General features: G+C 51.4%; 1 protein-coding gene across 1 annotated transcript; it reads right to left on the reverse strand.

Annotated features, from left to right (window-relative positions):
• Window positions 1–7,129: 7,129 nt before the first annotated feature.
• On the reverse strand, window positions 7,130–15,017 carry LOC137911985 (E3 ubiquitin-protein ligase Midline-1-like). Its single transcript, XM_068756331.1, has 9 exons — window positions 14,292–15,017; window positions 12,182–12,277; window positions 10,468–10,575; window positions 9,828–9,976; window positions 9,618–9,745; window positions 8,978–9,121; window positions 7,858–8,019; window positions 7,580–7,787; window positions 7,130–7,478 (listed from the first exon to the last, which is right to left on the reverse strand). The coding sequence occupies exons 1-9, from the start codon at window positions 15,015–15,017 to the stop codon at window positions 7,130–7,132; spliced, it is 2,070 nt and encodes a 689-aa protein (XP_068612432.1).
• Window positions 15,018–24,790: the final 9,773 nt, after the last annotated feature.

The following is a 24,790-nucleotide window of genomic DNA, read 5'->3' on the forward strand; positions in this document are numbered from 1 at the left end:
ACACGGCCTGGTGAACCTCTCCTCCAGTCCCGGAGGGGGGGGGGGGGTGCATCTACAGCTGCTGAATTGATTTTCCATGAAATCCAGATCCCGGCGGATGATGCTCAGAGTTTTCAGCTTGCAGCCGTTGCAGGTCGGTTTTCAGATATATATATATATATCCAGGTGTCTGCAGCATCTCTGTTGTTTGCACCATTTATTAACAGACCATGCATCCCATATCCAGGATGGGGATCATGACATCTGGCTAAACAAAGAGCAGACGAACGCTGTGTTGTAGGTTCTTGCTGTATGGTGGTGAACTCAGGGACGGATGTGAGAACAGCCTCATGCATTGTATCCTGCTTAGTGGCTGTGATCAGGCTTCAGTCTGCCAGCATGAGAATAGCCTCATGGCTTCCATATACATGGGATCATTAGCAAGCATGAACGCGAGCTTTAGTGGAGCCCCTTCGGTTATTCAAAAGTTAGACCTCCCCTTTTCATGTGAGGTCCACGAGGCCATCAAAGGTAGCGAGAGCGGCTCGCTTTTAATGAAACAAGCGAAAGTCTGATGAAGGCAACTGATTTGGAGCTTTAACGCACCACCCATCTTCATCTGGAGCGTCACGTTAGCAGCTTTGATGTCTAATCTGCCGCCGCCATATGGAGCGCTGATTCCCAGTCGTTAGCGTCCATTACTCTTCATAAAGCGTTATGATGGTACAAAAAAGCTTTGGATGTTTGAAGCATTCAATTTTACTTCTTTCATTTTCCTTCCCTCTTCTAGTTTTCCTCGAAGGGGGGGGCATATTTTTTTAAAGTCAAGTTTTAGATTTGTTTTTAAAGTACAAATATAAGGCCCATTGGTCCATTCATTCAGTTCCAATGCTTCCAAATGTTGGAGAATGAGCAATGCCAGCGGCGAGATGACACCAACGCAACGGATCCGCATGGACAGGATGGACAGAAGAGCCAAGATGCATCCAGAGCCTCCATTTTCAGATGTGGCAGAAAAATAAAGTTCATTATGATCGTTGCAATAAGTCGCTGTGGCATCGTAGAAGCTCCTGAATTCATTCCAACGTCCTGCTCCGCCTCAAAATCGACACGATTCTTGAGCTTGAGTTCCACTTTCGAGTCGGCCTGACTGTAATTTAGTCTCTTCTGCCCCAGTAGTAATATTACCATCATTACACAGATGAGTTTCTGCTGCATTTCAGAGCCGCAAACGCTCCCACATCCCCAAGTCTCCAGCTTGAAATGCACTTCCACAGCACCTCGAGCTGTATTCCTGGAGCCACAACCCATCCAGGAAGTAATTCCAGAACTCTCCAAAGGATAGCAGATGGGGGCGTCGCTTCCACCTGGAAACACGGCGACTCCCCGGGTCGGAGAGCGCCTTCGCTCTGCGCTACCTCCACATTGCTCCTCAGCACCGTAGAGTCTGCATGGATGAGCAGGAGGCAACTATCCAGCAGCAGAAACACGAAGGTCCTGCCCAACGACACACACAGAGGGTCTGAGGCCGGAGGGCTGAGCTGGAACAACGGAATCCTGGAACAACGGAGTCCTGGAACAACAGAGTCCTGGAACAACAGAGTCCTGGAACAACGGAGTCCTGGAACAACGGAGTCCTGGCCTGGAACAACGGAGTCCTGTCCTTCCTTCATTTACTTTATGTGAATCCCATCTGCAAGAAGACAGAACCCAAAATAAGATCCTGCTTGAAAACTACCAGAACTTTTTGTCGTGTTCAGTGACACGACAAATCCCGTTCCAGTCGGAGGCAATGATCCGGTCAACTGTTGCCTCGTCAGCACAGATCTGTGGAAATCAAGCGGAAAACCTCCGACCCGGAGTCCATCTCTGCTGTTCATCTTGCTTTGAGCAGCAATTCCTCCTTAAGATTACACCAGCGCCACAAATAACCCCCCCCCCCCCGGCTGGGCGCTGCCCGCTCCAAATAGCACAAGAGGCTTCATCCTACGTGGCCGTAGATCGGCCGTTTATGTATTTACACACGCCTACATGCGTGTGATCCGGGGGCATCCAGGGAGCGCTGCTCTTCCTCTGGGGACCCATGAACTCACCGTGAGAAGCCACACCCTCAGGATGCTAAACGTCAAATTAGCATGTCTGATCCGAAGCCGAGATGGAACGCTGCCTCGGATGGGGGATGATTTGGTGAAAGGGTGGTTGGAATGGGATCTGTGCCGTTACATAAATCCCCTCCTCGTGGCGATATCTTATGTCGGGGCTCACAGAAGGGGGGGGGGGCAGAGCTGAGCAAGCTGTTGCAGACAGAAACAGGGAGAATAGAGGCTTCTTCTTCCCATTGTTTGTGAATGTCAGGAGACAACTTCCTGCTCTGTGTTCCGGCGAGGGTTCGGAAGTTAGCATGACGATGCACGCATGTGGGCGTGAGCACGCACACACACACACGCACACACGCACACACACACACACACAGTCAGCTTCCAGTCCTCTTCGTTGCAGGTTGGAGAGATGCCTCCAGCTTGCCCCCGAAGCAGCAGTCTCCATTATGCTGTGTGTATCGCCCTCTGCTGGCCACCTGTCTGAACTGCACCCATAAATCTCCACTAAGTGACCCATATTGTGTCATTTTCAATTACTGCATTGAATTTTTGGGCATTTCTTCTCTTGACTGCACAAATCCTGATGAACATGTTCTTGTTGTCGACTGGAAGTAATGAAACATTCCACAAATAAAATACGTAAACCTTGAGACCTTTCATCTGTCAGAACAATCCACAGAAGGACACGGCATATTAAAGTAGAGCCACCTAAAGTGACTTTAGTTTGGTATAGTCCTTGTTATTCTGCTCCCACCTCCAGCCCCCCCGTGAGCCTCACGTTGGGCCGATACACGGTGGATCAGGCACATTGATTTCAATCCGGTTTTCCCAGACATTCCAGAATTCATGAATTATTTCGTCCCCCTACTCTGCCTGCTTTTTGATTTCCATGCGTGCTACTTTGCCTGCTTACTGTGAAATAGGCGTGCAAACAAGGCCCCTTTTCTCACATTAGCAGCAGGGACTCGTTCCTGTCTGTTTTGGGGCTCCTCACACGAGTGCTGCTGAAACGCACACCGCTGCCATCAATCACACGACCACGCTGTGGTTCTGTCTGAGCAAACATCAATGGGCCAGAGAGTTCTGAGCTTCTCCCCGACACCCCGCTGCTACTTCCAGGCCCGCCACGGTTCAGCACATGCCGTGGAGCAGAGAGGTTGGTAATTGAATGTTACCTGCACCTGTCACTGCTAACTGGAGCCCGGCGAGGCTGCAACTCCATCACCGCTCCGCTCTCAGGCGGCGCCCCGTCGGTGGGAGCGGAGCGGAGCGGCGATTTCCTCATTTCATCCCAGGCAAGAAGCCGAAATAAATCCGCGTTGAGCTGCAGAGGATGACCCGGTTGTTACTCTAATTATTCTCTATTATTTACATTGTCGAGAACTTTAACGATGAAAGAAAAGAAGCTTTTAAATGTTCTCTCCTGCAGCACTGAGGAAGACTTCTTCTACCTTGGTACTGAAGTACTTGTAAGAATATATCCATCCTGTACTTTGAAGCGTTACGAGCCAAGAAAGGCCTGCAACACAGCGTACTCGAGTAATGGAGGGACGCGTTCTAACAGCACGGTTGAAATGAGGGGCGACCTCACACATTGTCAGTCACTACCCCCCCCCCCCCCCCCCCCCCCCGCCTCTCGGTGGAGGGGCATTCAGGTGCAGTAAATTAGACGGAAGGTACTTGCAAAGGGACGTATTTCACTATCAAATCAATAAATGTTCCCGCGAAGCGGCTATTCTCCGCTTTCAGAGCAATTTGGATTACAGCTTCGTCATTATTGTAGAATTGTTATTGTACGTGGAACGACCTCGACACTTCCTGCAGCCATTACCGTGTTGGGGGGGGGGGGGGGGGGGGCTGTTGATGGTGGCAACTGCGACTTTTTGAAATCCTAATTTGCTATGAATCAGAAAAGCCATTTATTGCTGCAGATTGTTATTTTATTTTTTAAACATCAGTGTAGGAATCAACTTGTCTGATGTCTTCGATGAAGGGGACAAGGGGACATGAAGGGGACAAGAACCCTCACAAGAAAACCAAAAACCGGATATGAATGCGATCCGAGGCGTCACTCGGGAGCGCCGTTTCCAGGTGGGACTCGCCACGAGGAATCCAGACGCAAGACGTCGAAAAGATCCGTCGTGTCCGTTCTGCTGTGTGTAAATTTACAAAAGCACACCTTCACCACGCCTCCTCTCTGCATCACACACGTCCAAAGGAGTCCTGCGTCCCGGGACTCCTTTGGACGTCGCCGGGGACGAACGAGTCCTGCGTCCCACGACTCCTTTGGACGTCTCCCGGGAGGAACGAGTCCTGCGTCCCAGGACTCCTTTGAACGTCTCCCGGGAGGAACGAGTCCTGCGTCCCAGGACTCCTTTGAACGTCTCCGGGGAGGAACGAGTCCTGCGTCCCAGGACTCCTTTGAACGTCTCCGGGGAGGACCGAGTCCTGCGTCCCAGGACTCCTTTGGACGTCTCCGGGGAGGAACGAGTCCTGCGTCCCAGGACTCCTTTGGACGTCTCCGGGGAGGAACGAGCAGAAAGCGTTCGTCCCCCTCGCTTCAACCCCGCCTTTGTCCGCTCCCTTTAATTCATGTCGTTATCGCCGCTCCTTCGCTTCGTTGCTCCCCTTATATGTATTTATTTTAGTTCCCAATTACTCGACTGCACAAAAGCTCTCCCCCGTTTGGAGTGCAATAAATTAGCGCCTCTTAATTAGGCGGCGAGGCGGTAAAAGCATGGCTGCCCAAGTTCGTTTCAAGTCGACGGAAGATTTTTAGGATTGAGGGGGGCGGACTAATTGGATTCTCGGCCGCCTGTCTGGACGACATCGTCGCCTTATCGGGGAGGGATTGAGAAGACGGGAGAGAAACGTACGTTTCTGAGAAAAGAAACCTGGAAAAAGGTCCTGAGAAATAGCGTTCAGCGCTAAAGCAGGAGGGCGGCGACAAGGGAATGGCCAGAAGTGGGGCATTATGGGTAAAGACAAACACAAAGAGGTGTTTGTTACCACGTCGGGGGCAACATATTAGAATGCAAGGCTGGCGGTTGCATAACGACTCCCTGATTGCAATCTCACGCAGCGAGGGAGGAATGATGAGCCTCGTTCCAAAGCTGCCATCGTGAGGTTCCTCGGTAAGCTGCGGAGAGGCCTGATAAGGATGGGGGGGGGGGGGGGGGGGGTCATTAACCCCCCTGTAGCTGGGAGAGCCTCGGCTGTCTGTGAAGAAGCTGCTGTTGCTACAGGATCTAGAACGCCACACGAGAACCGATGAGCGGCAGCACGACGCGTGGAAGTCACCGTTGAACGGCTGCTACTGCGTTCAACCCGTTTCCTTGGCGACGGCCCTTTTAGCTACATAGCAGCAATCATTTTGCTGCTATTATTCTTATTCTCAGATTATGGTTGCAATCAGGGAATGTTTATTTATTCTGGCGGTGAAATGACCTAAAGAGCAAAAAAGGATGAGGCAGAAATGGAGCGACGTCACTATTAACCCTTATTCTGGTGGAAATTACACTTTTCTGAGGTTTTGCCTGAATCCCAACAGTGACACCTGCTGGACATTTGAAGAACCGATTCTTCCTGCACAGAAATGCATTTCTTTGTGTGTTGCAGGTTCTACAAAAATGGGAACTCGTATTTCCAGCCAGGTCTTGACTATATGGATGCTTTGGTGTTGCATGTGCAGAAACAGATGCCCCAGCAGGGGTTTCATCTGGTTTCATTTTGCCTGCTCTTCCAGTGCCTCTGACCCGGGGAGGTTTACTGTCCCTGGGCCTGGAAAAATGCATTTTCAATTACGCAAGACCGAGGTGAACCTGGAACGTAGTGGACAAATAGACGCGTCTCCTAAAAGCAGAGCGTGACGTGAGACATCCTGTTTATGGATGGAGACGAGAATGACTCTCTGTGGACGTCCACGCATCAGGAAGGGACAGTCTATCGGCTCATGTTGTGATCGTCTCTCGACTGCTGGGGTTTCAGAGAAAGAAAGAAAGAAAGCCCATTTCAATGTTTGAAAGGAACATTTATTCTCAACGGATCTCAGACAGCGGTGAAAGCGCTCGCGTCCAATCAGGTCCAGCAACGGAGGCGGGACATCCTGATCACACGGCTCTGACGGACACATTAAATTAAATTTAACTGGACCACAAAGAAATAGAGCTCTGTATTTACATCAAAACAACAACAGCTGAATGGCAGGATGTAAATCCCTGTGAAAGGGCCTATTCCAGGGGTCGCGACCTTTACAGAATCACATTTAGGCTCTGTTGGCACTTTTGTTTAATTAGCGGGGATTTGGGTCAAAATTCAAGCGATGATTCAGCACAAGGATCAGATTCGATTTGACGCTTCGACGTGAGAAAAAGGAAACGAGCGCGGGAGCAGCCGTCTGCTGCTTTAACGTAAAAGTCAGCCATCAAATAGCATTTTAGCCATTAGCGCCAACAACAGCCCGCGGCTACAAATGAAACTGGCATATTGTGGATGACATTCAATCATAAAGGCAGGAGCCTCCAGCTGCCTTCAGAGATGTTCATCACACTAACGTTGATCTGGAATAAAGTATTATCATTGTGCAAAACATAAGGAAATCCTGCTTCTTATATTAGCTCAATGCTAATCTAGCATTTATTCTGTAAAAGTCACACGCAGGTGGCTGCTCTTATTGAACAAGGGAAAGCTGGGGTGAAGAATGTACTAATATACATGACCCCCCCCCAGCAGTGACGACCCGTGCTCGTTGATGGATGTGCCGTGTCTGATGGGTGGGAAGGCTTAATCTGTGGCTGATTTTCCTACAAGTCGTACAAACGGACTCCTCGTGGCCCAAAGTGCTTCAGAGTAGGAAGCTTTCTATTCTCCTGATTTATTCCGGAATGACCTCTTTTGACTGACATCAATCCGGAATAGGTTGTAAAAAGAGTCAAAGAGGACGCGAACCTTTGCTTGGAAAGCAGAGTAAGACGATAAGCCGCCGGCCGGAGCTTCTCTTCTGCTTAGGTAGAGTCTCTGTCTCTGTCTCCGTCTCCTGGGCCGTCTCGTCTTCAGCCCTGGGCCTCCGGGGCCTCCAGATGGTCGGGGATGGGGAGGCCCGTGAGGATGGTCACACACTTGTTCCACACGTTGAACACGGGACACACGGGCTGGACGAAGGAGATGCTGAAGGTGTGCAGGTGCTGGGAGCCCGCCGCGTCGTAGAAGCTCAGGTGTCCGCCGTCGTAGTCCAACAGGACGCCGACGCGGCGCAGGTGGGGCGAGGGCTCCACGGCCAGCTCCTTGCCGTCGTGGCGGACCACCCAGGAGTTGTTGCAGCGGCACAGCACCCAGGAGGCGGAGTTCTTGCCCACCCACTCGTGCTTGGGGGCCGATTTGTAGGCGATGCCCACAGCGTACCTGGAGGGGGGCCGAAGTCGGATTTAGCTTTAGTCATCATCACGCTGCCCGTTGTGTTAGCTAACGCTAACTGTAGCATGCACCCCCGCGCGTTACTTCACCATGTGCTGCCCCCAATTAAAGCCTCCCAGTAGTGGCGGCCGCTGTCGATGAAGACGTTCCCCACCACGCCGTAGCTGCTCTGGCTGGAGAACCGGTCCTGGCCGTGGCCCTTCTTGGACGTGGTCTCGTCCCGCTCCACCGTCAGGCTGTCGTGGGACACCTTCAGCTTCTTGTGGGCCGATTTGGGGTCCAGCTTGAAAGGCTGGCCTGGGAGAAGGGACAGAAAGACCTTTAACGGCGTCCTGATCCATCTACGCCACCGGACTTCCTCTCTTACTGTTGGTCTTCAGCGTCCCCGGCTCGCTGCTCCTGCTCCCCGCCTGGTTGATGGCCTTGACCACAAAGATGTACTTGGTGCCGCTTTGCAGGCCGTGCACCGTGTAATGGTTCTGCTTGATGTTGGGAACGATCATCCAGCTCTCCAGCGAGTTACACAGACCTCAAGGGGACGAGAGAGGACGTGTTTAAGGACGTGTTTAAGGACGTCTTTAAGGACGTCTTTAAGGCTCCTCAAGGTGAACTGCAGCAGCGCCAGCAACAACTATGTGCTTTACTCTTCATCAGTGGGAAACATATTCAACTCTAACATATTATAACATATATATATATATATATATGTATATATAGACGAGACGTGTTGTGTGTGTGTGTGTGGGGGGGGGGGGTCAATGGCCCCTCTTTGATCTTGCTCCGTTTGCCTGAGGCACATCCTGATTTCCCCGCTTTAAACATCAATTGTATTGATGATAAACTGTAAGTAGCCAATTAGATGAGATTTTTAAGCACATTTTTGCTTTTAAATCTGTTCCTTAATCGTCCTCCTTGATGCATCTTTATCTTTGTTGTATTATTTTTGTTGGAGGTGTAACATAATCAATTGCTATTTTCTTCTTTGTATTCATTTATTATTAATCAGCCTAACAAATTCAGAATTAAAAATCTTGACGAATTCTAAGACTGGATAATGAAAAGGTAAAAATAAAATACACCGTAATACATTTAAAGCTGAGACGTGGCGCTCTGTTAAAATATGCACGTCGGATTTGATGCTGTTCATTAGATTAAAAATGCATTTTAAACGGGCTTTAATCTCTAAATGTTAAACTCTAAATGTTACAGTAACGTCAGGAAGAAAAAGGAAACCGACAGAAACAGAACAAAGAAGACAGAATCAGGCGAGTGCATCTGAGAAACAGAGCGGGGGGGGGGGGCTGTCTTCAGATGCCCTGACCCAGTTTCTGCTCCTTGTCGTGTGTGTGTCTGCATACATGCGGCTCCACAACGTGACATGACACCAAGTCTCATTCAAAATGATGATATATAAGAGCTGCCCCCCCCCCCCTCGGCCCACATGTCAGCCGTGGACAGAGCCAGAACCCGACGCCTCGTACACTTACTGGTAATGTTGGACTGGCCAGTGAAGATGGCGTACTGGAGCTCGTAGGACACCACCGTGAACTCGTCGTCCGATGTCCAGTGGACGGCGATGGTGTCATAGGACGCCGTGCACAGCTCCTCCCTGATGCACGGAGCATTGGGGGCTGCATGGGGTCAAAAGAGACACGACCTCAGTGAGACACGACGCTAAACCGGCTTCTATTATTTTATTATCCTCAGACCAACTTTACGTTACTTTGTTTATTCTGCAGGGAACTGAGACAAACAATTACCGGCTTCAAGCCGAGGAAGGGAATGAACTAGAGGAGGAAACAAAGACACAAAGGCAAAGCTCAAATTGATTCTGAAGCCACTTCCCATCTCTTTCCCTGTCCATCACCCCCCCCTCCCCCCCCCCTGCACAGAGTGGAGCGATTCAGACCGATCCACTTAGTGAAAAGGCCCTCCGGCGTCGAGGAGCAGGAATACGAGCTCGTCTGCACTTCCTGTCTGTTGTTGTCCCCGACGTGACACCAGAAGTAAATGTTGTTTCTCCATTTGGTTGTTAATACGACGGGGCGTTCCTTCAGCAAGTTCCTGATTGGACGCGAGCTGTTTACGATCCAGGGTTGTACAGTCCCTGAAGACAAGATGGTTTACCCGTCAGGTAGTCCAGGTTCTCCAGCAGCTTCTTCTCTCGGGCGAAGTCCAAGGCGAACGTGTCAAAGGTGTCCGTCAGGTGGATCTCAGGAATCAACACTTGGGTCGATGCTGTTGCCATGGAAACTCTAGCTCAATACCAAAGAAAGGGAAAGTTTGCTCAGGCACTTCAGCGCAGGAGTTTCTGAGTATGGCGGCGGTCCGGCTCACCTCTCGTTGATGCACTTTGCCGTCTGCAGAAAACGAGCGTGATCGGTTTCCTTCAGCGTCTGGTCGGCCTGCGTGATGAGCGCCGACGACCTCTCGATGCACTGCTGGCAGCTGGCGATCTGCTGCGCCAGCTTCCGGAGCCGGTGCGTCTGGAAAGCGCAAACAGGAAAGTCTCAAGACTGGACGAAAGGACGCGTCTTCATCCCGGACGCTGCGGATCGTTGGGACAAAAGGTGACGGGAAATTCTTTGTCGCTATAGCAACAGACAGTCTTTGGAGCTGCCATCTCGTGTTCACGCTCCGCATTAACTTCTCCGTTCCTTCCAGCATGACTGGAGAGTTTAACAGGCAGATTGAGGTCAGCGGCCGAATTGAGGTCGCTTCATCAGCAGTTTGGCTTCTGAAGGACCCAGAAGCTCAAACAAATCCATCACAATCTGGAAAATCATCAAACAAAGTCCCTTCAGCAAGTTCTAAACCAGAAATGGGGGACTTTATGGCTTCCACACATTTCCGTGGAGCAAATTGGACATGAACCAAAACCTGCCCCCTTGGAGGAGGCCATGATGAAAGGATGACGTAAATCGTCGCTGCGGCCCCCTGATGATGGAAAAGGGGTGCGGCCAGTCGCTGGCCTCACCTTCCCCTCCTTGATCTTGCTGCCAATGATCTCCCTCCTCTGCTGGATGATGTCGATCAAGGTGTCGCACTCCTCCAGGAGCTTGCTTTCCTGACGGGTGGCGTTCACCTGACAAAGAACAAATTAAACAGAGATTCGGTATAAATGTGGGCGACTTATCGTCACGTTGTGGAGAACGCAAGCAGCAAAGCTGGGACTTTGTGGAAATGCATTTAGAGTTTTGTGACTGCAGCTCAAACCCCACTGATGGGGAGGGAACATGAGGAACACAGAGTGTAGCCGGGGGGGTGTTTGGGAAGTCCAGAGGATGCTGATGATCACGGTCAGGCTTCAGATCAGCCAGCGTGAAGAAAGTCGACGCTCTTCAAGGCTCGTCCGACTGGAACAGCCAAAGCCTCAAAGGGATCTGAACTTTAGTCAAATCTTATCCACCGAACTTTAGATGGCAAACATATTCAGTTATTGTTCAGTGTTTATTCCTCCTTCCTTTTGATGAAAATTGCCTTTTGGAGTGGATCCCAATAAAGGGGTGTGGTTTGGAACCTCGTTTGGACATTTTTGCCAGCTTCACTGAAAATACAAGATGGATTGCCGTGAGACAGAAACGATGCTCGAGGAGAATCCGGCCAGCATAGCAGGGAACATCGAGCCATGTTCTACGCCCATGTTTTCATTTAGCGAGAATATGAATGCAGATGTTTTCATACAAGTAGGAATGCAGCAGAATGGAATGCATGTTTCCAGGGAATGCTCAGCTTGTGCAGAGGACTGTGGTCTCTGGATGCTCTTGCATGCTTAGAGAAGTAGCAAACCCGTTATCGTCTTAAAGTGGCTTTGAATTAAGTTTGTTTAAAATCAGGACGTTTTACAGAAACACTTCTGGGAACGGGCAAGAAGCCGTCTGCAGCGGGGGGGGGGGGGGCCATGCAGGTTAAATACACAGAGTGACGAGGCAATCACAGACAGGAGGAGGAGGAGGAGCCGATCGGAGCCAGGTGAAAACAATCAGACCGAGTGGAGGAGAAGGTGAAGAACAGAGAATGAGAAACAAGTAAAAATATATGTTTACGTGTTTCTCATTTTTTGTTCTTCGCAGAGAAATAACATTTATCTTAATCGAGTTGGTCATGCACCGTTTGTTTGCTGCAGTCGGAGAACCGTCCCGACAGAAAGCTGTGGAGCGGATGAAACTGTCCCTTCTCTTTTAGCCCCCCCCCCCCCCCCCCCCCTGGGACATGTCACTTTAAGCTGGCTGTGATTTCTACTGATGTTCTCCCGTATCAATGCAATCCTAGCCTAAAGAACGCGACACAAACCGTGCTGCCACCGTGCACTGGAAGCCTCATCCATCCATGTTGGCTCTGTAAAGCGTTTACTTCAAAAATTCCTGCATCATCAAAATGTCTTCTCAAGCACACGAATGTAAATCACAGTCATCCTCTCATTGCTGGGGGGCTGTTCTCCACCACTTCTAAAGCACGCTGGCTTTTAACCCACCGGCAGTGGGACCGACCTCTCGCCGGTTCCTACACAAGTCAAGCTTTGATTTATTTCACGTTACTTCCAGACCTGCAGCAGATCAATACATTTATTCATTGAAAAGTCAGAAAGTGCAAGCACGTCTTCTCGGATCCCCAAAAAAGCATCAAATCCTGATCATCATTTCTACATCCTGTTGGATTACGTGCTACATGCTAAGCTAAAGGACCCTTACCTCGACGTGCTGGCACGTCTGGATCAGCTTCCCCATCAGCGACTCCAGCTCGTTGTTCCTCTTGATCAGATTGCTGAGGTTGGAGTCCAGCGCTTGCTGTGCAGATTACAGATTAAAAAGAGAAAGGGGAATAAAAGCAGAACGGGTGTGAAACAAACGAGGAATGTTCAGTCGCTGAGCCCTTCCTCTGCTGAGCGGATGCGTGTCCATGTACCTCCCCGTGCTCCTGGAACCCCTCGTCCCTGCAGTGCCTCCTCATCCTGCCCGTCCTAACGCTCCGGCAGTGGATCCCGCTCTCGGAGAGGACGCGACTGGGACAGCGACTCCACTGAGCACCAATCCAAGCGGCAAATTATAGCCGTCAAAAGCTTTCCCTCTGAGAGCGCCCAGCGGCGCCTTTGGCTAACAAACCGGCAAACAGGTGACTTAAGCTCCTCCCTCCTCCCTCCTCCTGCCCCATTTTGCTGCCTTTGATCTGCCTGGACACAAGCCGTCTCCGTCCCTTCCAAGGCCGTTGATTATTGGCGAGCCGAGCGTGATTAAGCCGCTCTAATGCCACATCCCAACTCACCACTGCTTTCCAGATTAATTCATCTTAAGACTGAATCGGAGGCGCAGATTCCGAAGTTTAGCTGGGAATGCACCGGTTCGATTCTACAAACCGGGAAAGCCGAGGTCAAATTTAGATCGTTAGAACATTCGATTGGGATTTGTCTGGGGATTAAAAAAGGAGTTAGTCCAGTGAGGATGCCGCACAAACGAAACCCAATAACCAGATAAGCAGGGTGGGATTGGTGTGTGTGTGTGGGGGGGGGGCGCTGGGGGGGCTTAATGCATGGCCTTAATCAGGAGATGACACGCAAAAGCAAAGGCGGGTAAAGATTCTGTCAGACTCTGACGCTGCTGGCATCATGTGTGGAGATAAAAATAAGCCAAGCGACCAGAATCCAGCAATGAGGCATCAAACACGAGGGTCAGGCGACGCACGCACACACGCACACGCACACACACACACACACACACACACGCACACACACACGCAAACGCACGCACACGCACACACGCACACGCACACGCACACGCACACGCACACGCACACACGCACACGCACACACACACACACCCTGGATGGCAACAGATTTATCGTGACACGCTGATTTCTAATATGAAATAAATTGGAAAACACGACAGAAAATGTGCTTCTGTCCTCGGAACGTTGACCTGCCTCCGTTACCAGGACAACAACAGCCGAGAATTGAACTGCCAACCTCTCGATCATTGGACCACCTGCGCCACCCCCCACTAACACTAGGGGGGGGTCACGGATGACGACATCGATGAATGCCCCCCCCCCCCCCCCTCCAGGTCCTTTCTGCTCAGAATCAGCGCCAAGGTCTTGAAAAGCTACTTCCTGCTGCCTTCTCAGTCAACTTCCTGCGACGGGGGTAATCTTATCTCCCAAAAAGGATGGCTGTTCCCACAATAACGTCCACATCCCTTATCAGACACGCTGCCTCTGCAAGAAAGGAAACTTCCAATCATCTGATAGACGTTCCAGCGGATCAGGCCGGGAAGCGATACGCATGAAATGGTCTGGAAAATACGGCCCAGATAGTCTCGACTTGTCAAGAAAAGCATCGCGTCTGATTGAAACAGGAGCACGCACACACACACGCACACACGCACGTGCACACACACACACACACACGCACACACACACACACACACGCACACACACACACACACACGCACACTTCCTCTGCGGTCATTACCTCCAGACTCTGAATAGCCGTGCTCACCTGAGCGCTCCTCCAGCCAGCAGGCGTTTCCTGCTTGTTAACCTGAACCTCGCTGGAGACTCATGCGGTAGACTCGTCGGTAATGTGCGTGTCTGTGAACGCCCTCTGGCACACCGGCGCGGGGTAGCGATTACGCTAATTGCTTAATTATTCAGCAGAGATAATAATAAATACAATCTCGGCGTGGAAAAACGTCGCACGCCGCCGAAGCAGGGAACGACTGCTCAGGAGTCTACGGCTAATAGATAGTGATTTAATTTAATAACATCTAGAAACTAAACTAAACGTGCAGGGGAAGAAGAAGAACTTACCCTGAGTTTCTCATAGCGGTCGCTGAGTGCTGCCACCTGGTGGTCTCTGTGCCTCCCAACCAGTTTGCACAGTGAGCAGATCAGCTGATCGTCGCTGACACAGTACATGTTCACCTTCTCCTCCCCGTGCTCCAGGCACTGAAGCCCCCTGAGGTGGGAGTCGGGCAGGGGTTCGATGAGCCGGTGCCCCGTGAACGGCTTCTTGTTGGGGTGAGTCGCTCGGAGACACTCCTCGCAGTAGGACACCTCGCACGTCACGCACGTTTTTACCGCGTCCTGCGGCGGGTCCTGCTCGCAGAACTGGCACTGAACCGGCTCGGGAGGGGTACCTGGGTTGGACATGGCGGCGCTGACGGGGACAAGCGCCAACCGGTTGCTCCCTTCCTCGCCGGGAGAGTTGGGCCCGCTGTGGGGCGCCGGCAAGGCCAGAGGTAAGGGCAGCCCGGCAGAAGAGGAGGCCCGCTGAACTCTGTCGATAATGTTCTGCAAGGTGACGTTTCTCTTGAGCCCTTCTAGTCCTCGCTCCGGACTCAGGGAGATGGCATACCGGCAGGTCGGGCACTGGAAGGCGCCGATGCTCTGGACCGGCTCGTTGGTGGCGCAGTTGGAAACGAGGATGCGGTGGGCGCAGCCGAAACACAGGCTGTGGGCGCAGGGCAGCAGCAGCGGGTCCTCAAAGAGCTCCAGGCAGATTGGGCAGGTCAGTTCTGACTCCAGAGTGTCCATCCTGCTCAGAGGCCCGGCGGGACCAGGCGCAGCGTCAGCGAAGTCCAGAAGAGCCGCTCAGCCGCCTGCAGGCCAGAGACGGAGAGAGACTGAGGAAGGTGCAGCGCAGCGAGGGAAAAGCTCGCAGCAGAGGGTCCGTCTCGACGGACCAGAACACAGCATGGACCGAACGAGCAGCGTCCTGAGTCCCTGAATCTGGGACGGGGACAAACGGCGTCTTACAGGACGAGACCGAGACGCGAAACGGCCGTCAGAGTCCTGAGTCCCTGAATCTGGGACGGGGACAAACGGCGTCTTACAGGACGAGACCGAGACGCGAAACGGCCGTCAGAGTCCTGAGTCCCTGAATCTGGGACGGGGACAAACGGCGTCTTACAGGACGAGACCGAGACGTGAAACGGCCGTCAGAGTCTCAGCAGACGGAAGCACGCACTGGAGCCACGTGCACTATTACCATGCTGCTGGTGATTCAGCCACGTGCACTATCACCACGCTGATGCTGCTTCAGCCACGTGCACTATTACCGCGCTGCTGCTGCTTCAGCCACGTGCACTATTATTGCGCTGCTGCTGCTTCAGCCACGTGCACTATTACCATGCTGCTTCAGCCACGTGCACTATCACCACGCTGCTGCTGCACGGTGACTATGAGTCATAGGCGTGTCCCAGTGGCTGCTGGGAAGGGGACGGTGCGTTTCCTGATGCTGGTCGGTCAGCGGATCTCCAGATCAACAGAAGAGCAGGCCGCTCCTCAAACCCAGTCACAGTCAGGAAGGGCCTTTTGGAAATGCTGACTTATAATGTAAAATGTATTTAAAAGGAGCTGTCGAGGAGGGACGAGGACGCCAGCTGATAAATACGATTCTGATGACTTCCTTTCCGTTTCATCAGTTTCAGCAAAAGTTTACTGCGTTTTCTTTGTTCTCTCTCCGTTTGTGCGCTCAGCCAGAGGGCTGCTAATGAAACCAGACAGTTTGTGGCAGTTAATGAGGATTTCACAGCGACTGGAAAAACGAAGGGCTCTGGCTATTAAAAGGAAACTTTTGAAGATTAGATGAAACACCACAAAAAGGCTTCACTGCTGGCTCAATTAAAACACAAAATAATCATAAAACGTAATGAAAATCTGTGTTTAATGGGTTAGGGTTAGCTAAGGCGCAAAGCTCTGAGTGACGCTGTAACAAAAAGCGATTTAAAATGATAGAGGCAGGAATGAAAAACAAAGCTATCTGAAACAAATGCAGTAAAAACAAAGCTATCTGAAACAAATGCAGTAAAAACAAAGCTATCTGAAACAAATGCAGTAAAAACAAAGCTATCTGAAACAAATGCATGCTTTGTAAAGCAGCAAATGCCTCCACTCTGGTCCTTTCAGCAGATGTCACTGTTTACTGAGGCTGGTGTGCAGCTGAGCGGACGACCGCTCTATGAAGAGCGCTCCTCTTCGTTCTCTCGCCATATGTATGCATGGTTTCCTCTAATCAGCTGCAAACTGCACGGTAACCGAGTGACCCGTGGCATCCGAAGCCCGGCGACCAGGAGCTGCGGTTTGGAAGGATGTGCACTGGGCAGAAACGGCACTCTTGGATTTGAGCAGAAAATATAAAACAAGACAAACCGCTTTAGTATTTCCAGGAGATGAAGACAAAACCCGAATTGTCATAATGAGATGGAGGGATTCTGCAATCACACGCTCCAAATAAAATCAAGATGTGTTTGGAGAGCCTGTAAACAAGAGTCCTTGGAGACGCACATAACTCGATTTGACATCTGTCCATACGCATGGATGCACACAGCAGTTTCTCTGAAGCACTGAAACGCCTCCCGCCGGCTTTGGGTGGGTGAGGTGCCTCTCTGCGTGCCGTAGGCGGCGCTGTTGAGCCACGCGCTGCACTGACACAGCAGGGAAGTGAAGAGCACAGACCGGAGGAGGGACCTGGACCTTCCGCCCAGGGTGGTGAGTCCGTTATTTCTAGGTGGATGACGCATTTCACTGTCGGCAATCTGCACCATGCAAATGTTGCATCCTGCATTTCCCCTTCCATGGCCCGGGTTACTGGAGGGAGGGAACTGTTTTAGGCCTGCAGCTTTAGGCATGACATCATAATCGGCGCCCTGCAGCATAGCTCAGACGCTTCCGCAGACTCATCCGGAAAGACGAAAGGCCGAGTTGAAAAGCATGCGGCTGCAAAAGTCACCGCGCCGCTTGGAAAGAGCGAGGTCGGCGTGGAAGCGCCGGCTGACGTCAACGCCGCCTCATGACGTCACCGAGAGGAAGTGAAACCACGTGCATGAAGGCTTTCACGCAGACACAGTCTGCTGAGCCTCTGGAAGGCCAACAGCGGTCGGGCCGTGAAGACAATCCGGCCGAATGAAGAAACCATCTGTCCTGTTTACATCCGGGGGGGGGGGGGGGGCTTGTGCTCCACCTCTAAATCTGTCATCAACGTTGGGTCTGGGGGGGGCCCAGCTTTCCCTTCCACTCCTAGTTTGAGCCCTTCAAATTTTAATGGCCTCCTTTTCTAAAACTGATTCGACAGGAGCGCGTCGCGGCCGGAAGCCGAGCCGAGAGGGAGTCTGTGTTTTGAGTGGCTCTCCATTATACATGGAGGCCCTCATCACGTCCTCTGAACTCCTCCTAATAGTGTTTTTAGCCCACTCTGTCCATATATTTAACAGAAAGTGGCTTTATTTCATCATCTTCTCTCCAACTCAGCTCCATCCTGGATGTTTCTCCGCTAGTTCTTTAGGCTTTTACCCCAAATGAACATTTCAGCGGCACCATTTCCTGAAGAATTAACCGGAATAAGTTGTGGACTCCTTAAATGCAGGGACGGATGTCTCCTATTTCACATACGTCCCTGCCCAGATGACACAAAGTCTCTCAGAAAGTCATTCCAAAAGCTCACACACATCTGGGTGGGCGGAGGGTACGCTAACGTTAGCGGCCGCGGCAGCCTACGGTGCAGAAGCCAGAACTGGGTCATCGCCGTTGACCTGGCTCACGTAACCGACCTGCGCTCTGCACCGGATTCATCCGCTCAGAGAAGCAGCCAGTAAAACTAGGCTGAGTAGGCCAAGCCGTCTGGAGCGACGAGGCCTTTGAACGCATCACCTTGGGAACATGTGCTTGTTTACGTCACATTTTAAAGGATCCCTCCACAGTTTAGGGGATTTGATCTAGAAGAACCTTAATTCTGCTTTCACGGCGCCACCGAGGCGGATTGACTCGCTGTCCGTGTCACGGGTCAACGTAAACTTCCTCCTTCCACATTTATCATCCTCCAAACACCTGCAAGGCCGCCACGAGGAAGCAGCGCCGCTGCGCTTCCTCGCCAAAGTCGAAATGTTTTCCTCGCTAAATACTCGTCTCCGGTGCTGCTTTTAGGAAGTCGTTGTAAATCGTGCTGCTCTGGAAGGTTGCGTTTTCTTGCCCTGCGTACTGGCTTGCAGGTTCAGATAACGAGAATCCAATTAGGACAGAGGAATAAAAAGTGTCGTTGAAGACGAGCGTGGCCTGAAGGCTGAAGCTCCTCCTCCCTCTTCCTCACCTCTCTGACCGCTCCCTCCCCTTCTCCCATTCTCTACTGCAAAGAGCGTCCGGATTAACACGTTAACAGCGTTAAGTCCCGCCCACCCCCTCGATTCGCACAACGCAGACACACAAAGTCTGCCGCGCTGATCCCTAATCCGCTTCCGCCCACACTGGCTGTGACCAATCACGGCCTTTCATGTTCCAAAACGCTCAGCCACACACAACGGGATTGGCTGGCCGTAGTCTGGGATGCCAGGGCTATTTGGGATTATAATGAAAGGTGACATTTCTGGTCCTGTGAGCTTGTGTGTGTGCGTGTGTGTGTGCATGTGTGTGTGTGTGCGTGCGTGTGAGGGCTCGAGCTGTCTGCTGATGTGACCCAGATTGGGAACAGCGCTGGGATGTTTGGAGGCAGAGATTAGAAAGGACAAGAACAAGTCTGGGGCTGGCAAGGACACACGCACACACACATGCACACACACACACACGCACAGCATTCGGTACTGAGCTGAACATGATGTCCTTGAAGGTTACTCTCGTTTCTCCTCCTTCCAGCCCTTTTGAATATGAAGCCTATAATTTACTGGAGAGTCTTATTTTAACCTTTTTGTCAGCCGTACTTTGGGGATAGTAATTAAGATGATGGAGTGTTTAATTAAATTCAGCTTTTTTTCCTTAATGCAATAATGTTGCCTCAAAATACGTGCTTGGGATCCTCTCTGACATAGAATTGTAAAAGCAGAGAAAATGTCCTTATGAAATTTAGCTTTTGTGACTCAAACACTAGTTTTGGATGCATTTCATCAGATGTTTGTGATAAAAAAAAGCTTTAAATGTCCTTTTTTTTCTCTACTCTGAGGATGGAAAACCTGATATGAACAAAGAAACTGAAAAGAAAACAAAATCTAGTTCTGAAAATTCAATTAGAAATATTTTAAGCGAGGGGAACATCCAGAATGTAAAGGCCACCCGAGGGCGTACTTTCTGTTGTTGACTTGTTAAGACGGGAATGTTTTTACAGTGAGGATTCGTTGGAGGCCACGTTTAACCTGAGCATACCTCAGGTGACCTCGTTTCTCAGAACACGCAGCACGTGCACGTCTTTGGAGCGCGTTTCAACCTCAGCGTGACCAGGAGGGGGAGCGACAGCCATTCGACCGGGGGCCTCCTCCAAGGCGGATATCTGGGGATGATGCCATCTGCCATCTGCAGGAGATTGAACCAACGCCCTGCAGCCGCGAGGACGCAGCTTCAAACACCCCAGGTGTGAATGGTTACAGGTCACGTGTTTTTCGGGTCACATTAGTGAGTTTGATTTGCTCCAGGGTTGACTGTGATCATTGTTTTGTCGTTTCCTGCTTGCATTGAGCACATTTCAGCCACAATGGTGAGAAAGCTGCATCAAAATGGACAACGACGCTCCAAACACAAATAAAGCCTGGAATCCTCCCCGCACCGCTGAACAAGCGTTCATTGAGCAGACTGTGCCCGTTGTGACGGGTTTCCACGGCAACACGGCACCCATCTGATTCACTTGGTGATTAGAGAACGCATTGGTGTGAATAGAATGAACTGGATTGGAGTGGAAGTGACAGGATGGCCGTCTTTGTCCCGATCAGACCATGTTCAGATAGCAATTAGCAGTTTGCTCCTCCCGGGATTTAAGCTGCTGCTGATGGAGGATCTCCTGAGTGAGACCTCGCCGATGTTTCTGGAGAGCACGCTGGAGCGATGACAAGATGTTTAACGGGCTAAGCCGGTGGATGCTGCTGTTAGCATGCAGCCGCCAAACGCACCTCTCCCTCCCTCCAAAACGAAACAGGCTGAGGATAACGCGGCCTGTGTCCCGTGTGTCCCGTGTGTCCCGTGTGTCTCCGTGTGCCTCCGTGTGTCCCCGTGTGTCTCCGTGTGTCTCCGTGGTTCCCACGGTCAGCCTTCACATCAATGCAGCTGAAAGCCGTTGAGGGAAACAGGAAACGGAACAGCAGCAAGGCTATTGTTAGCCAGTCCGTCTGCAGGACGAGCCCGGACTGGACGCAACGCTTCCGTGGACTTCCTGGTCAGTCTCACAAAGTCAAATAAAGATTTATTTGATCAATTGTGGTCATTTTCTCAAAAAAACTAGATAATATGAATGAGAAACATGACAGAGCACAGAGTCCAACCTTCCCGGAGTTCCCATTGTCTGCGGATCAAATGCTCATCCTGGATTTCCTTGATCCCTGTGACCCGCAGGTGAGAAGGATCAGTAGCACCGAGCCCCCCCCCGGGCTGCCAGCTGTCACACACACACACACACACACACACACCTGGTGTGGTTGTGTTGGGAAAAGTGCAATCTTTTCAACCCCCCCCCCCCCTTAAAAGGCAAGAACCCAAATGTTTGGGACCGTTTAAGACAAAACTCTTTTAAAACACGTCCAACATTCCAGTGCTCATTTCATGCATCCCTGCAGGCAGCGTCAACCGACGAAACACATAGTGGCTCTTTGGAATGAGGTCACACACCCCCCCCCACGCCCCCCCACGCACACACACACGCACACACAGCGTGCTTGATTGGTCAGAATCCCGAAGGGTCCGTCCGTTACTCTGGTTTTACTCTAACCTAACGGCAGGACTCGGTTTCCATTGATGCCGCTGATCGGTTCAAAGCGATCAGTCGTTGATATTTCTGCAGAGCAGATGTTACAGATGTGCATTCATCAGCTGACGCTTCAGTAACGTCCTCCAGAGCCGCCCATTGGCTGACTCCCGGCGCCACTGCTCTATCGTTAGCGTTCAGGGGACTCATCCAGTTAAGTAAACTCAGAGGAACGGGAGGCGCGAGCAAACAACCTTCTCCTCTTACCTTCCACATGATTAAAGTCCCATCATCCACAGACAACGTGAAAAAGAGAAGACGGAGAGAGAGAGGTTGAGAACGGTGGCTAGCGTTCCCTCGCTCACTCTCTCTCTCCCGCGGGACGAGGCGGCGGCGGCGAGGATGAGGATGAGGATGTGTCGCCGTGGCTGTGTCATCACCCCTCATGACACGCTTCCTCCCTCGCCGTGAAAGCCTTTCCATCCTGACCAGAGAGAGAGAGAGAGAGAGAGAGAGAGAGAGAGAGCAGGGGCAAACTCATGCACCTACCCCTCCCTCCTCCCCCCTCTCTGCTCAGCTATTCAAATCTTCCAGTGGGCTGCCCTGCCTCTAAATGGACCAATCACGGAGGCCGTGAGGGCGGGGTCCAGCCCGGCTGGAGGCTTCGCCAGACATCCTGTGAGCGTGAGCACGTTGAAGCTCGAGCGTCACTCACGGTGCTAGTCTCACCAGTAAAGTCTGGCCCCGCCCACGTGCTGCCAGGCTAGTCTCACCAGTAAAGTCTGGCCCCGCCCACGTGCTGCCAGGCTAGTCTCACCAGTAAAGTCTGGCCCCGCCCACGTGCTGCCAGGCTAGTCTCACCAGTAAAGTCTGGCCCCGCCCACGTGCCGCCGGGCTTGTCTCACCAGTAAAGTCTGGCCCCGCCCACGTGCTGCCAGGCTAGTCTCACCAGTAAAGTCTGGCCCCACCCACGTGCTGCCGGGCTAGTCTCACCAGTAAAGTCTGGCCCCGCCCACGTGCTGCCAGGCTAGTCTCACCAGTAAAGTCTGGCCCCACCCACGTGCTGCCAGGCTAGTCTCACCAGTAAAGTCTGGCCCCGCCCACGTGCTGCCAGGCTAGTCTCACCAGTAAAGTCTGGCCCCGCCCACGTGCTGCCAGGCTAGTCTCACCAGTAAAGTCTGGCCCCGCCCACGTGCTGCCAGGCTAGTCTCACCAGTAAAGTCTGGCCACGCCCACGTGCTGCCGGCATTTGAAAGACTTTAGATCCTACCTTTTCTTATCTCCATGGCTTTCTGCTGCGTCATTCAGGCCTGGAACGCGTGAGGGAACTTCAGCCCCCGACCGGCCGGCCCCCGACTGGCCGGCCCCCGACTGGCCGGCCCCCGGGGGCGGGACTCTGCCGGGCCGGACCACGCGTTGCAAAGAGGCGCGCTTCGTTTTACAACACGCAGCTGGGGTTAATGGCGTGGCAGAAACGGGCCTCTCGCCCTCCCACCTGGGATCCACATGAAACGAGACGAATGGCTGGGAAGGCAAGATGAAACGGTCCTCCTAGCGGGGTATGGAGGAGGAGGAGGAGGAGGAGGAGGAGGAGCCAGCTTGGGTGGAGACGGGTCAGTTTCAGGAGAGGGGCCCCTGAAGCACGGCTTCCTGGACTGAACTCGCTCCCGGTCCGGCTGTTCATCCCGGCAGCGTTCCCAACAGTCTCCTTGTCGCTCCATCCCATATTTGGAGCTTCGTTTGTTCCACATGGGTCAAAGGTTAAAGTTTGAACGTCTTTAGGGTTCAGACTGAGCCCGTGTTCTCACGCTGGACCCGCCTTCTCTCTCGCTGCTCTCTGATTCGCTGCATCAACCACACTGCTGTTTCCAGCTGTTCTCACCCATCGCTGTCCCGATGCCGTTCTAATCCCTTCAGATTATCACCCAATGCCGTTCTAATGCCTTCAGATTATCACCCGATGCCGTTCTAATCCCTTCAGATTATCACCCGATGCCGTTCTAATGCCTTCAGATTATCACCCGATGCCGTTCTAATCCCTTCAGATTATCACCCGATGCGTTCTAATCCCTTCAGATTATCACCCGATGCCGTTCTAATGCCTTCAGATTATCACCCGATGCCGTTCTAATCCCTTCAGATTATCACCCGATGCCGTTCTAATCCTTTCAGATTATCACCCGATGCCGTTCTAATCCCTTCAGATTATCACCCGATGCCGTTCTAATCCCTTTAGATTATCACCCGATGCCGTTCTAATGGCTTCAGATTATCACCCGATGCGTTCTAATCCCTTCAGATTATCACCCGATGCCGTTCTAATCCCTTCAGATTATCACCCGATGCCGTTCTAATCCCTTCAGATTATCACCCGATGCCGTTCTAATGCCTTCAGATTATCACCCGATGCCGTTCTAATCCCTTCAGATTATCACCCGATGCCGTTCTAATCCCTTCAGATTATCACCCGATGCCGTTCTAATCCCTTTAGATTATCACCCGATGCCGTTCTAATGGCTTCAGATTATCACCCGATGCGTTCTAATCCCTTCAGATTATCACCCGATGCCGTTCTAATGGCTTCAGATTATCACCCGATGCCGTTCTAATCCCTTCAGATTATCACCCGATGCCGTTCTAATCCCTTCAGATTATCACCCGATGCCGTTCTAATGCCTTCAGATTATCACCCGATGCCGTTCTAATCCCTTCAGATTATCACCCGATGCCGTTCTAATCCCTTCAGATTATCTTCTGCCTACAGTTGAAGTAAACAGCAGCGACTACTTGTGAATCTATTTTCCGCTCTTCATACTGCAGCTCCTCGCTGCTTCAGCAACTTGCCTGCTGTCATTTTGTAAACGTCCCCCTGCCGTCATTTTTGCTTTTTGTTTTACAGTTGAAGGCTAGTAATCCCTGCTTTTTGTCTTACAGTTGAAGGCTAGTAATCCCTGCTTTTTGTCCTACAGTTGAAGGCTGGTAATCCCTGCTTTTTGTTTTATAGTTGAAGGCTAGTAATCCCTGCTTTTTGTTTTACAGTTGAAGGCTAGTAATCCCTGCTTTTTGTCTTAGAGTTGAAGGCTAGTAATCCCTGCTTTTTGTCTTAGAGTTGAAGGCTAGTAATCCCTGCTTTTGTCCTACAGTTGAAGGCTGGTAATCCCTGCTTTTTGTTTTATAGTTGAAGGCTAGTAATCCCTGCTTTTTGTTTTACAGTTGAAGGCTAGTAATCCCTGCTTTTTGTCTTACAGTTGAAGGCTGGTAATCCCTGCTTTTTGTTTTACAGTTGAAGACTAGTAATCCCTGCTTTTTGTCTTAGAGTTGAAGGCTAGTAATCCCTGCTTTTTGTCTTACAGTTGAAGGCTAGTAATCCCTGCTTTTTGTCTTAGAGTTGAAGGCTAGTAACCCCTGCTTTTTGTCTTACAGTTGAAGGCTGGTAATCCCTGCTTTTTGTCTTACAGTTGAAGGCTAGTAATCCCTGCTTTTTGTCTTACAGTTGAAGTGGAGATTTACTCTGCAGGAGCTTCCTGGCTTTCATTCCATCCCGTTTTCCATTTGGATCTGATTCACCGCTGAAATGCTGAGCTCTGACCGAGTTTTAGGAACGCTTGCATCGTGCATAGAGCGTTGTTGTTTTTCCATGGGGGGGGCGGGGGGG

This window comes from Brachionichthys hirsutus, chromosome 24, assembly GCF_040956055.1.
Source record: "Brachionichthys hirsutus isolate HB-005 chromosome 24, CSIRO-AGI_Bhir_v1, whole genome shotgun sequence".
Taxonomy (NCBI): Eukaryota; Metazoa; Chordata; class Actinopteri; order Lophiiformes; family Brachionichthyidae; genus Brachionichthys; species Brachionichthys hirsutus.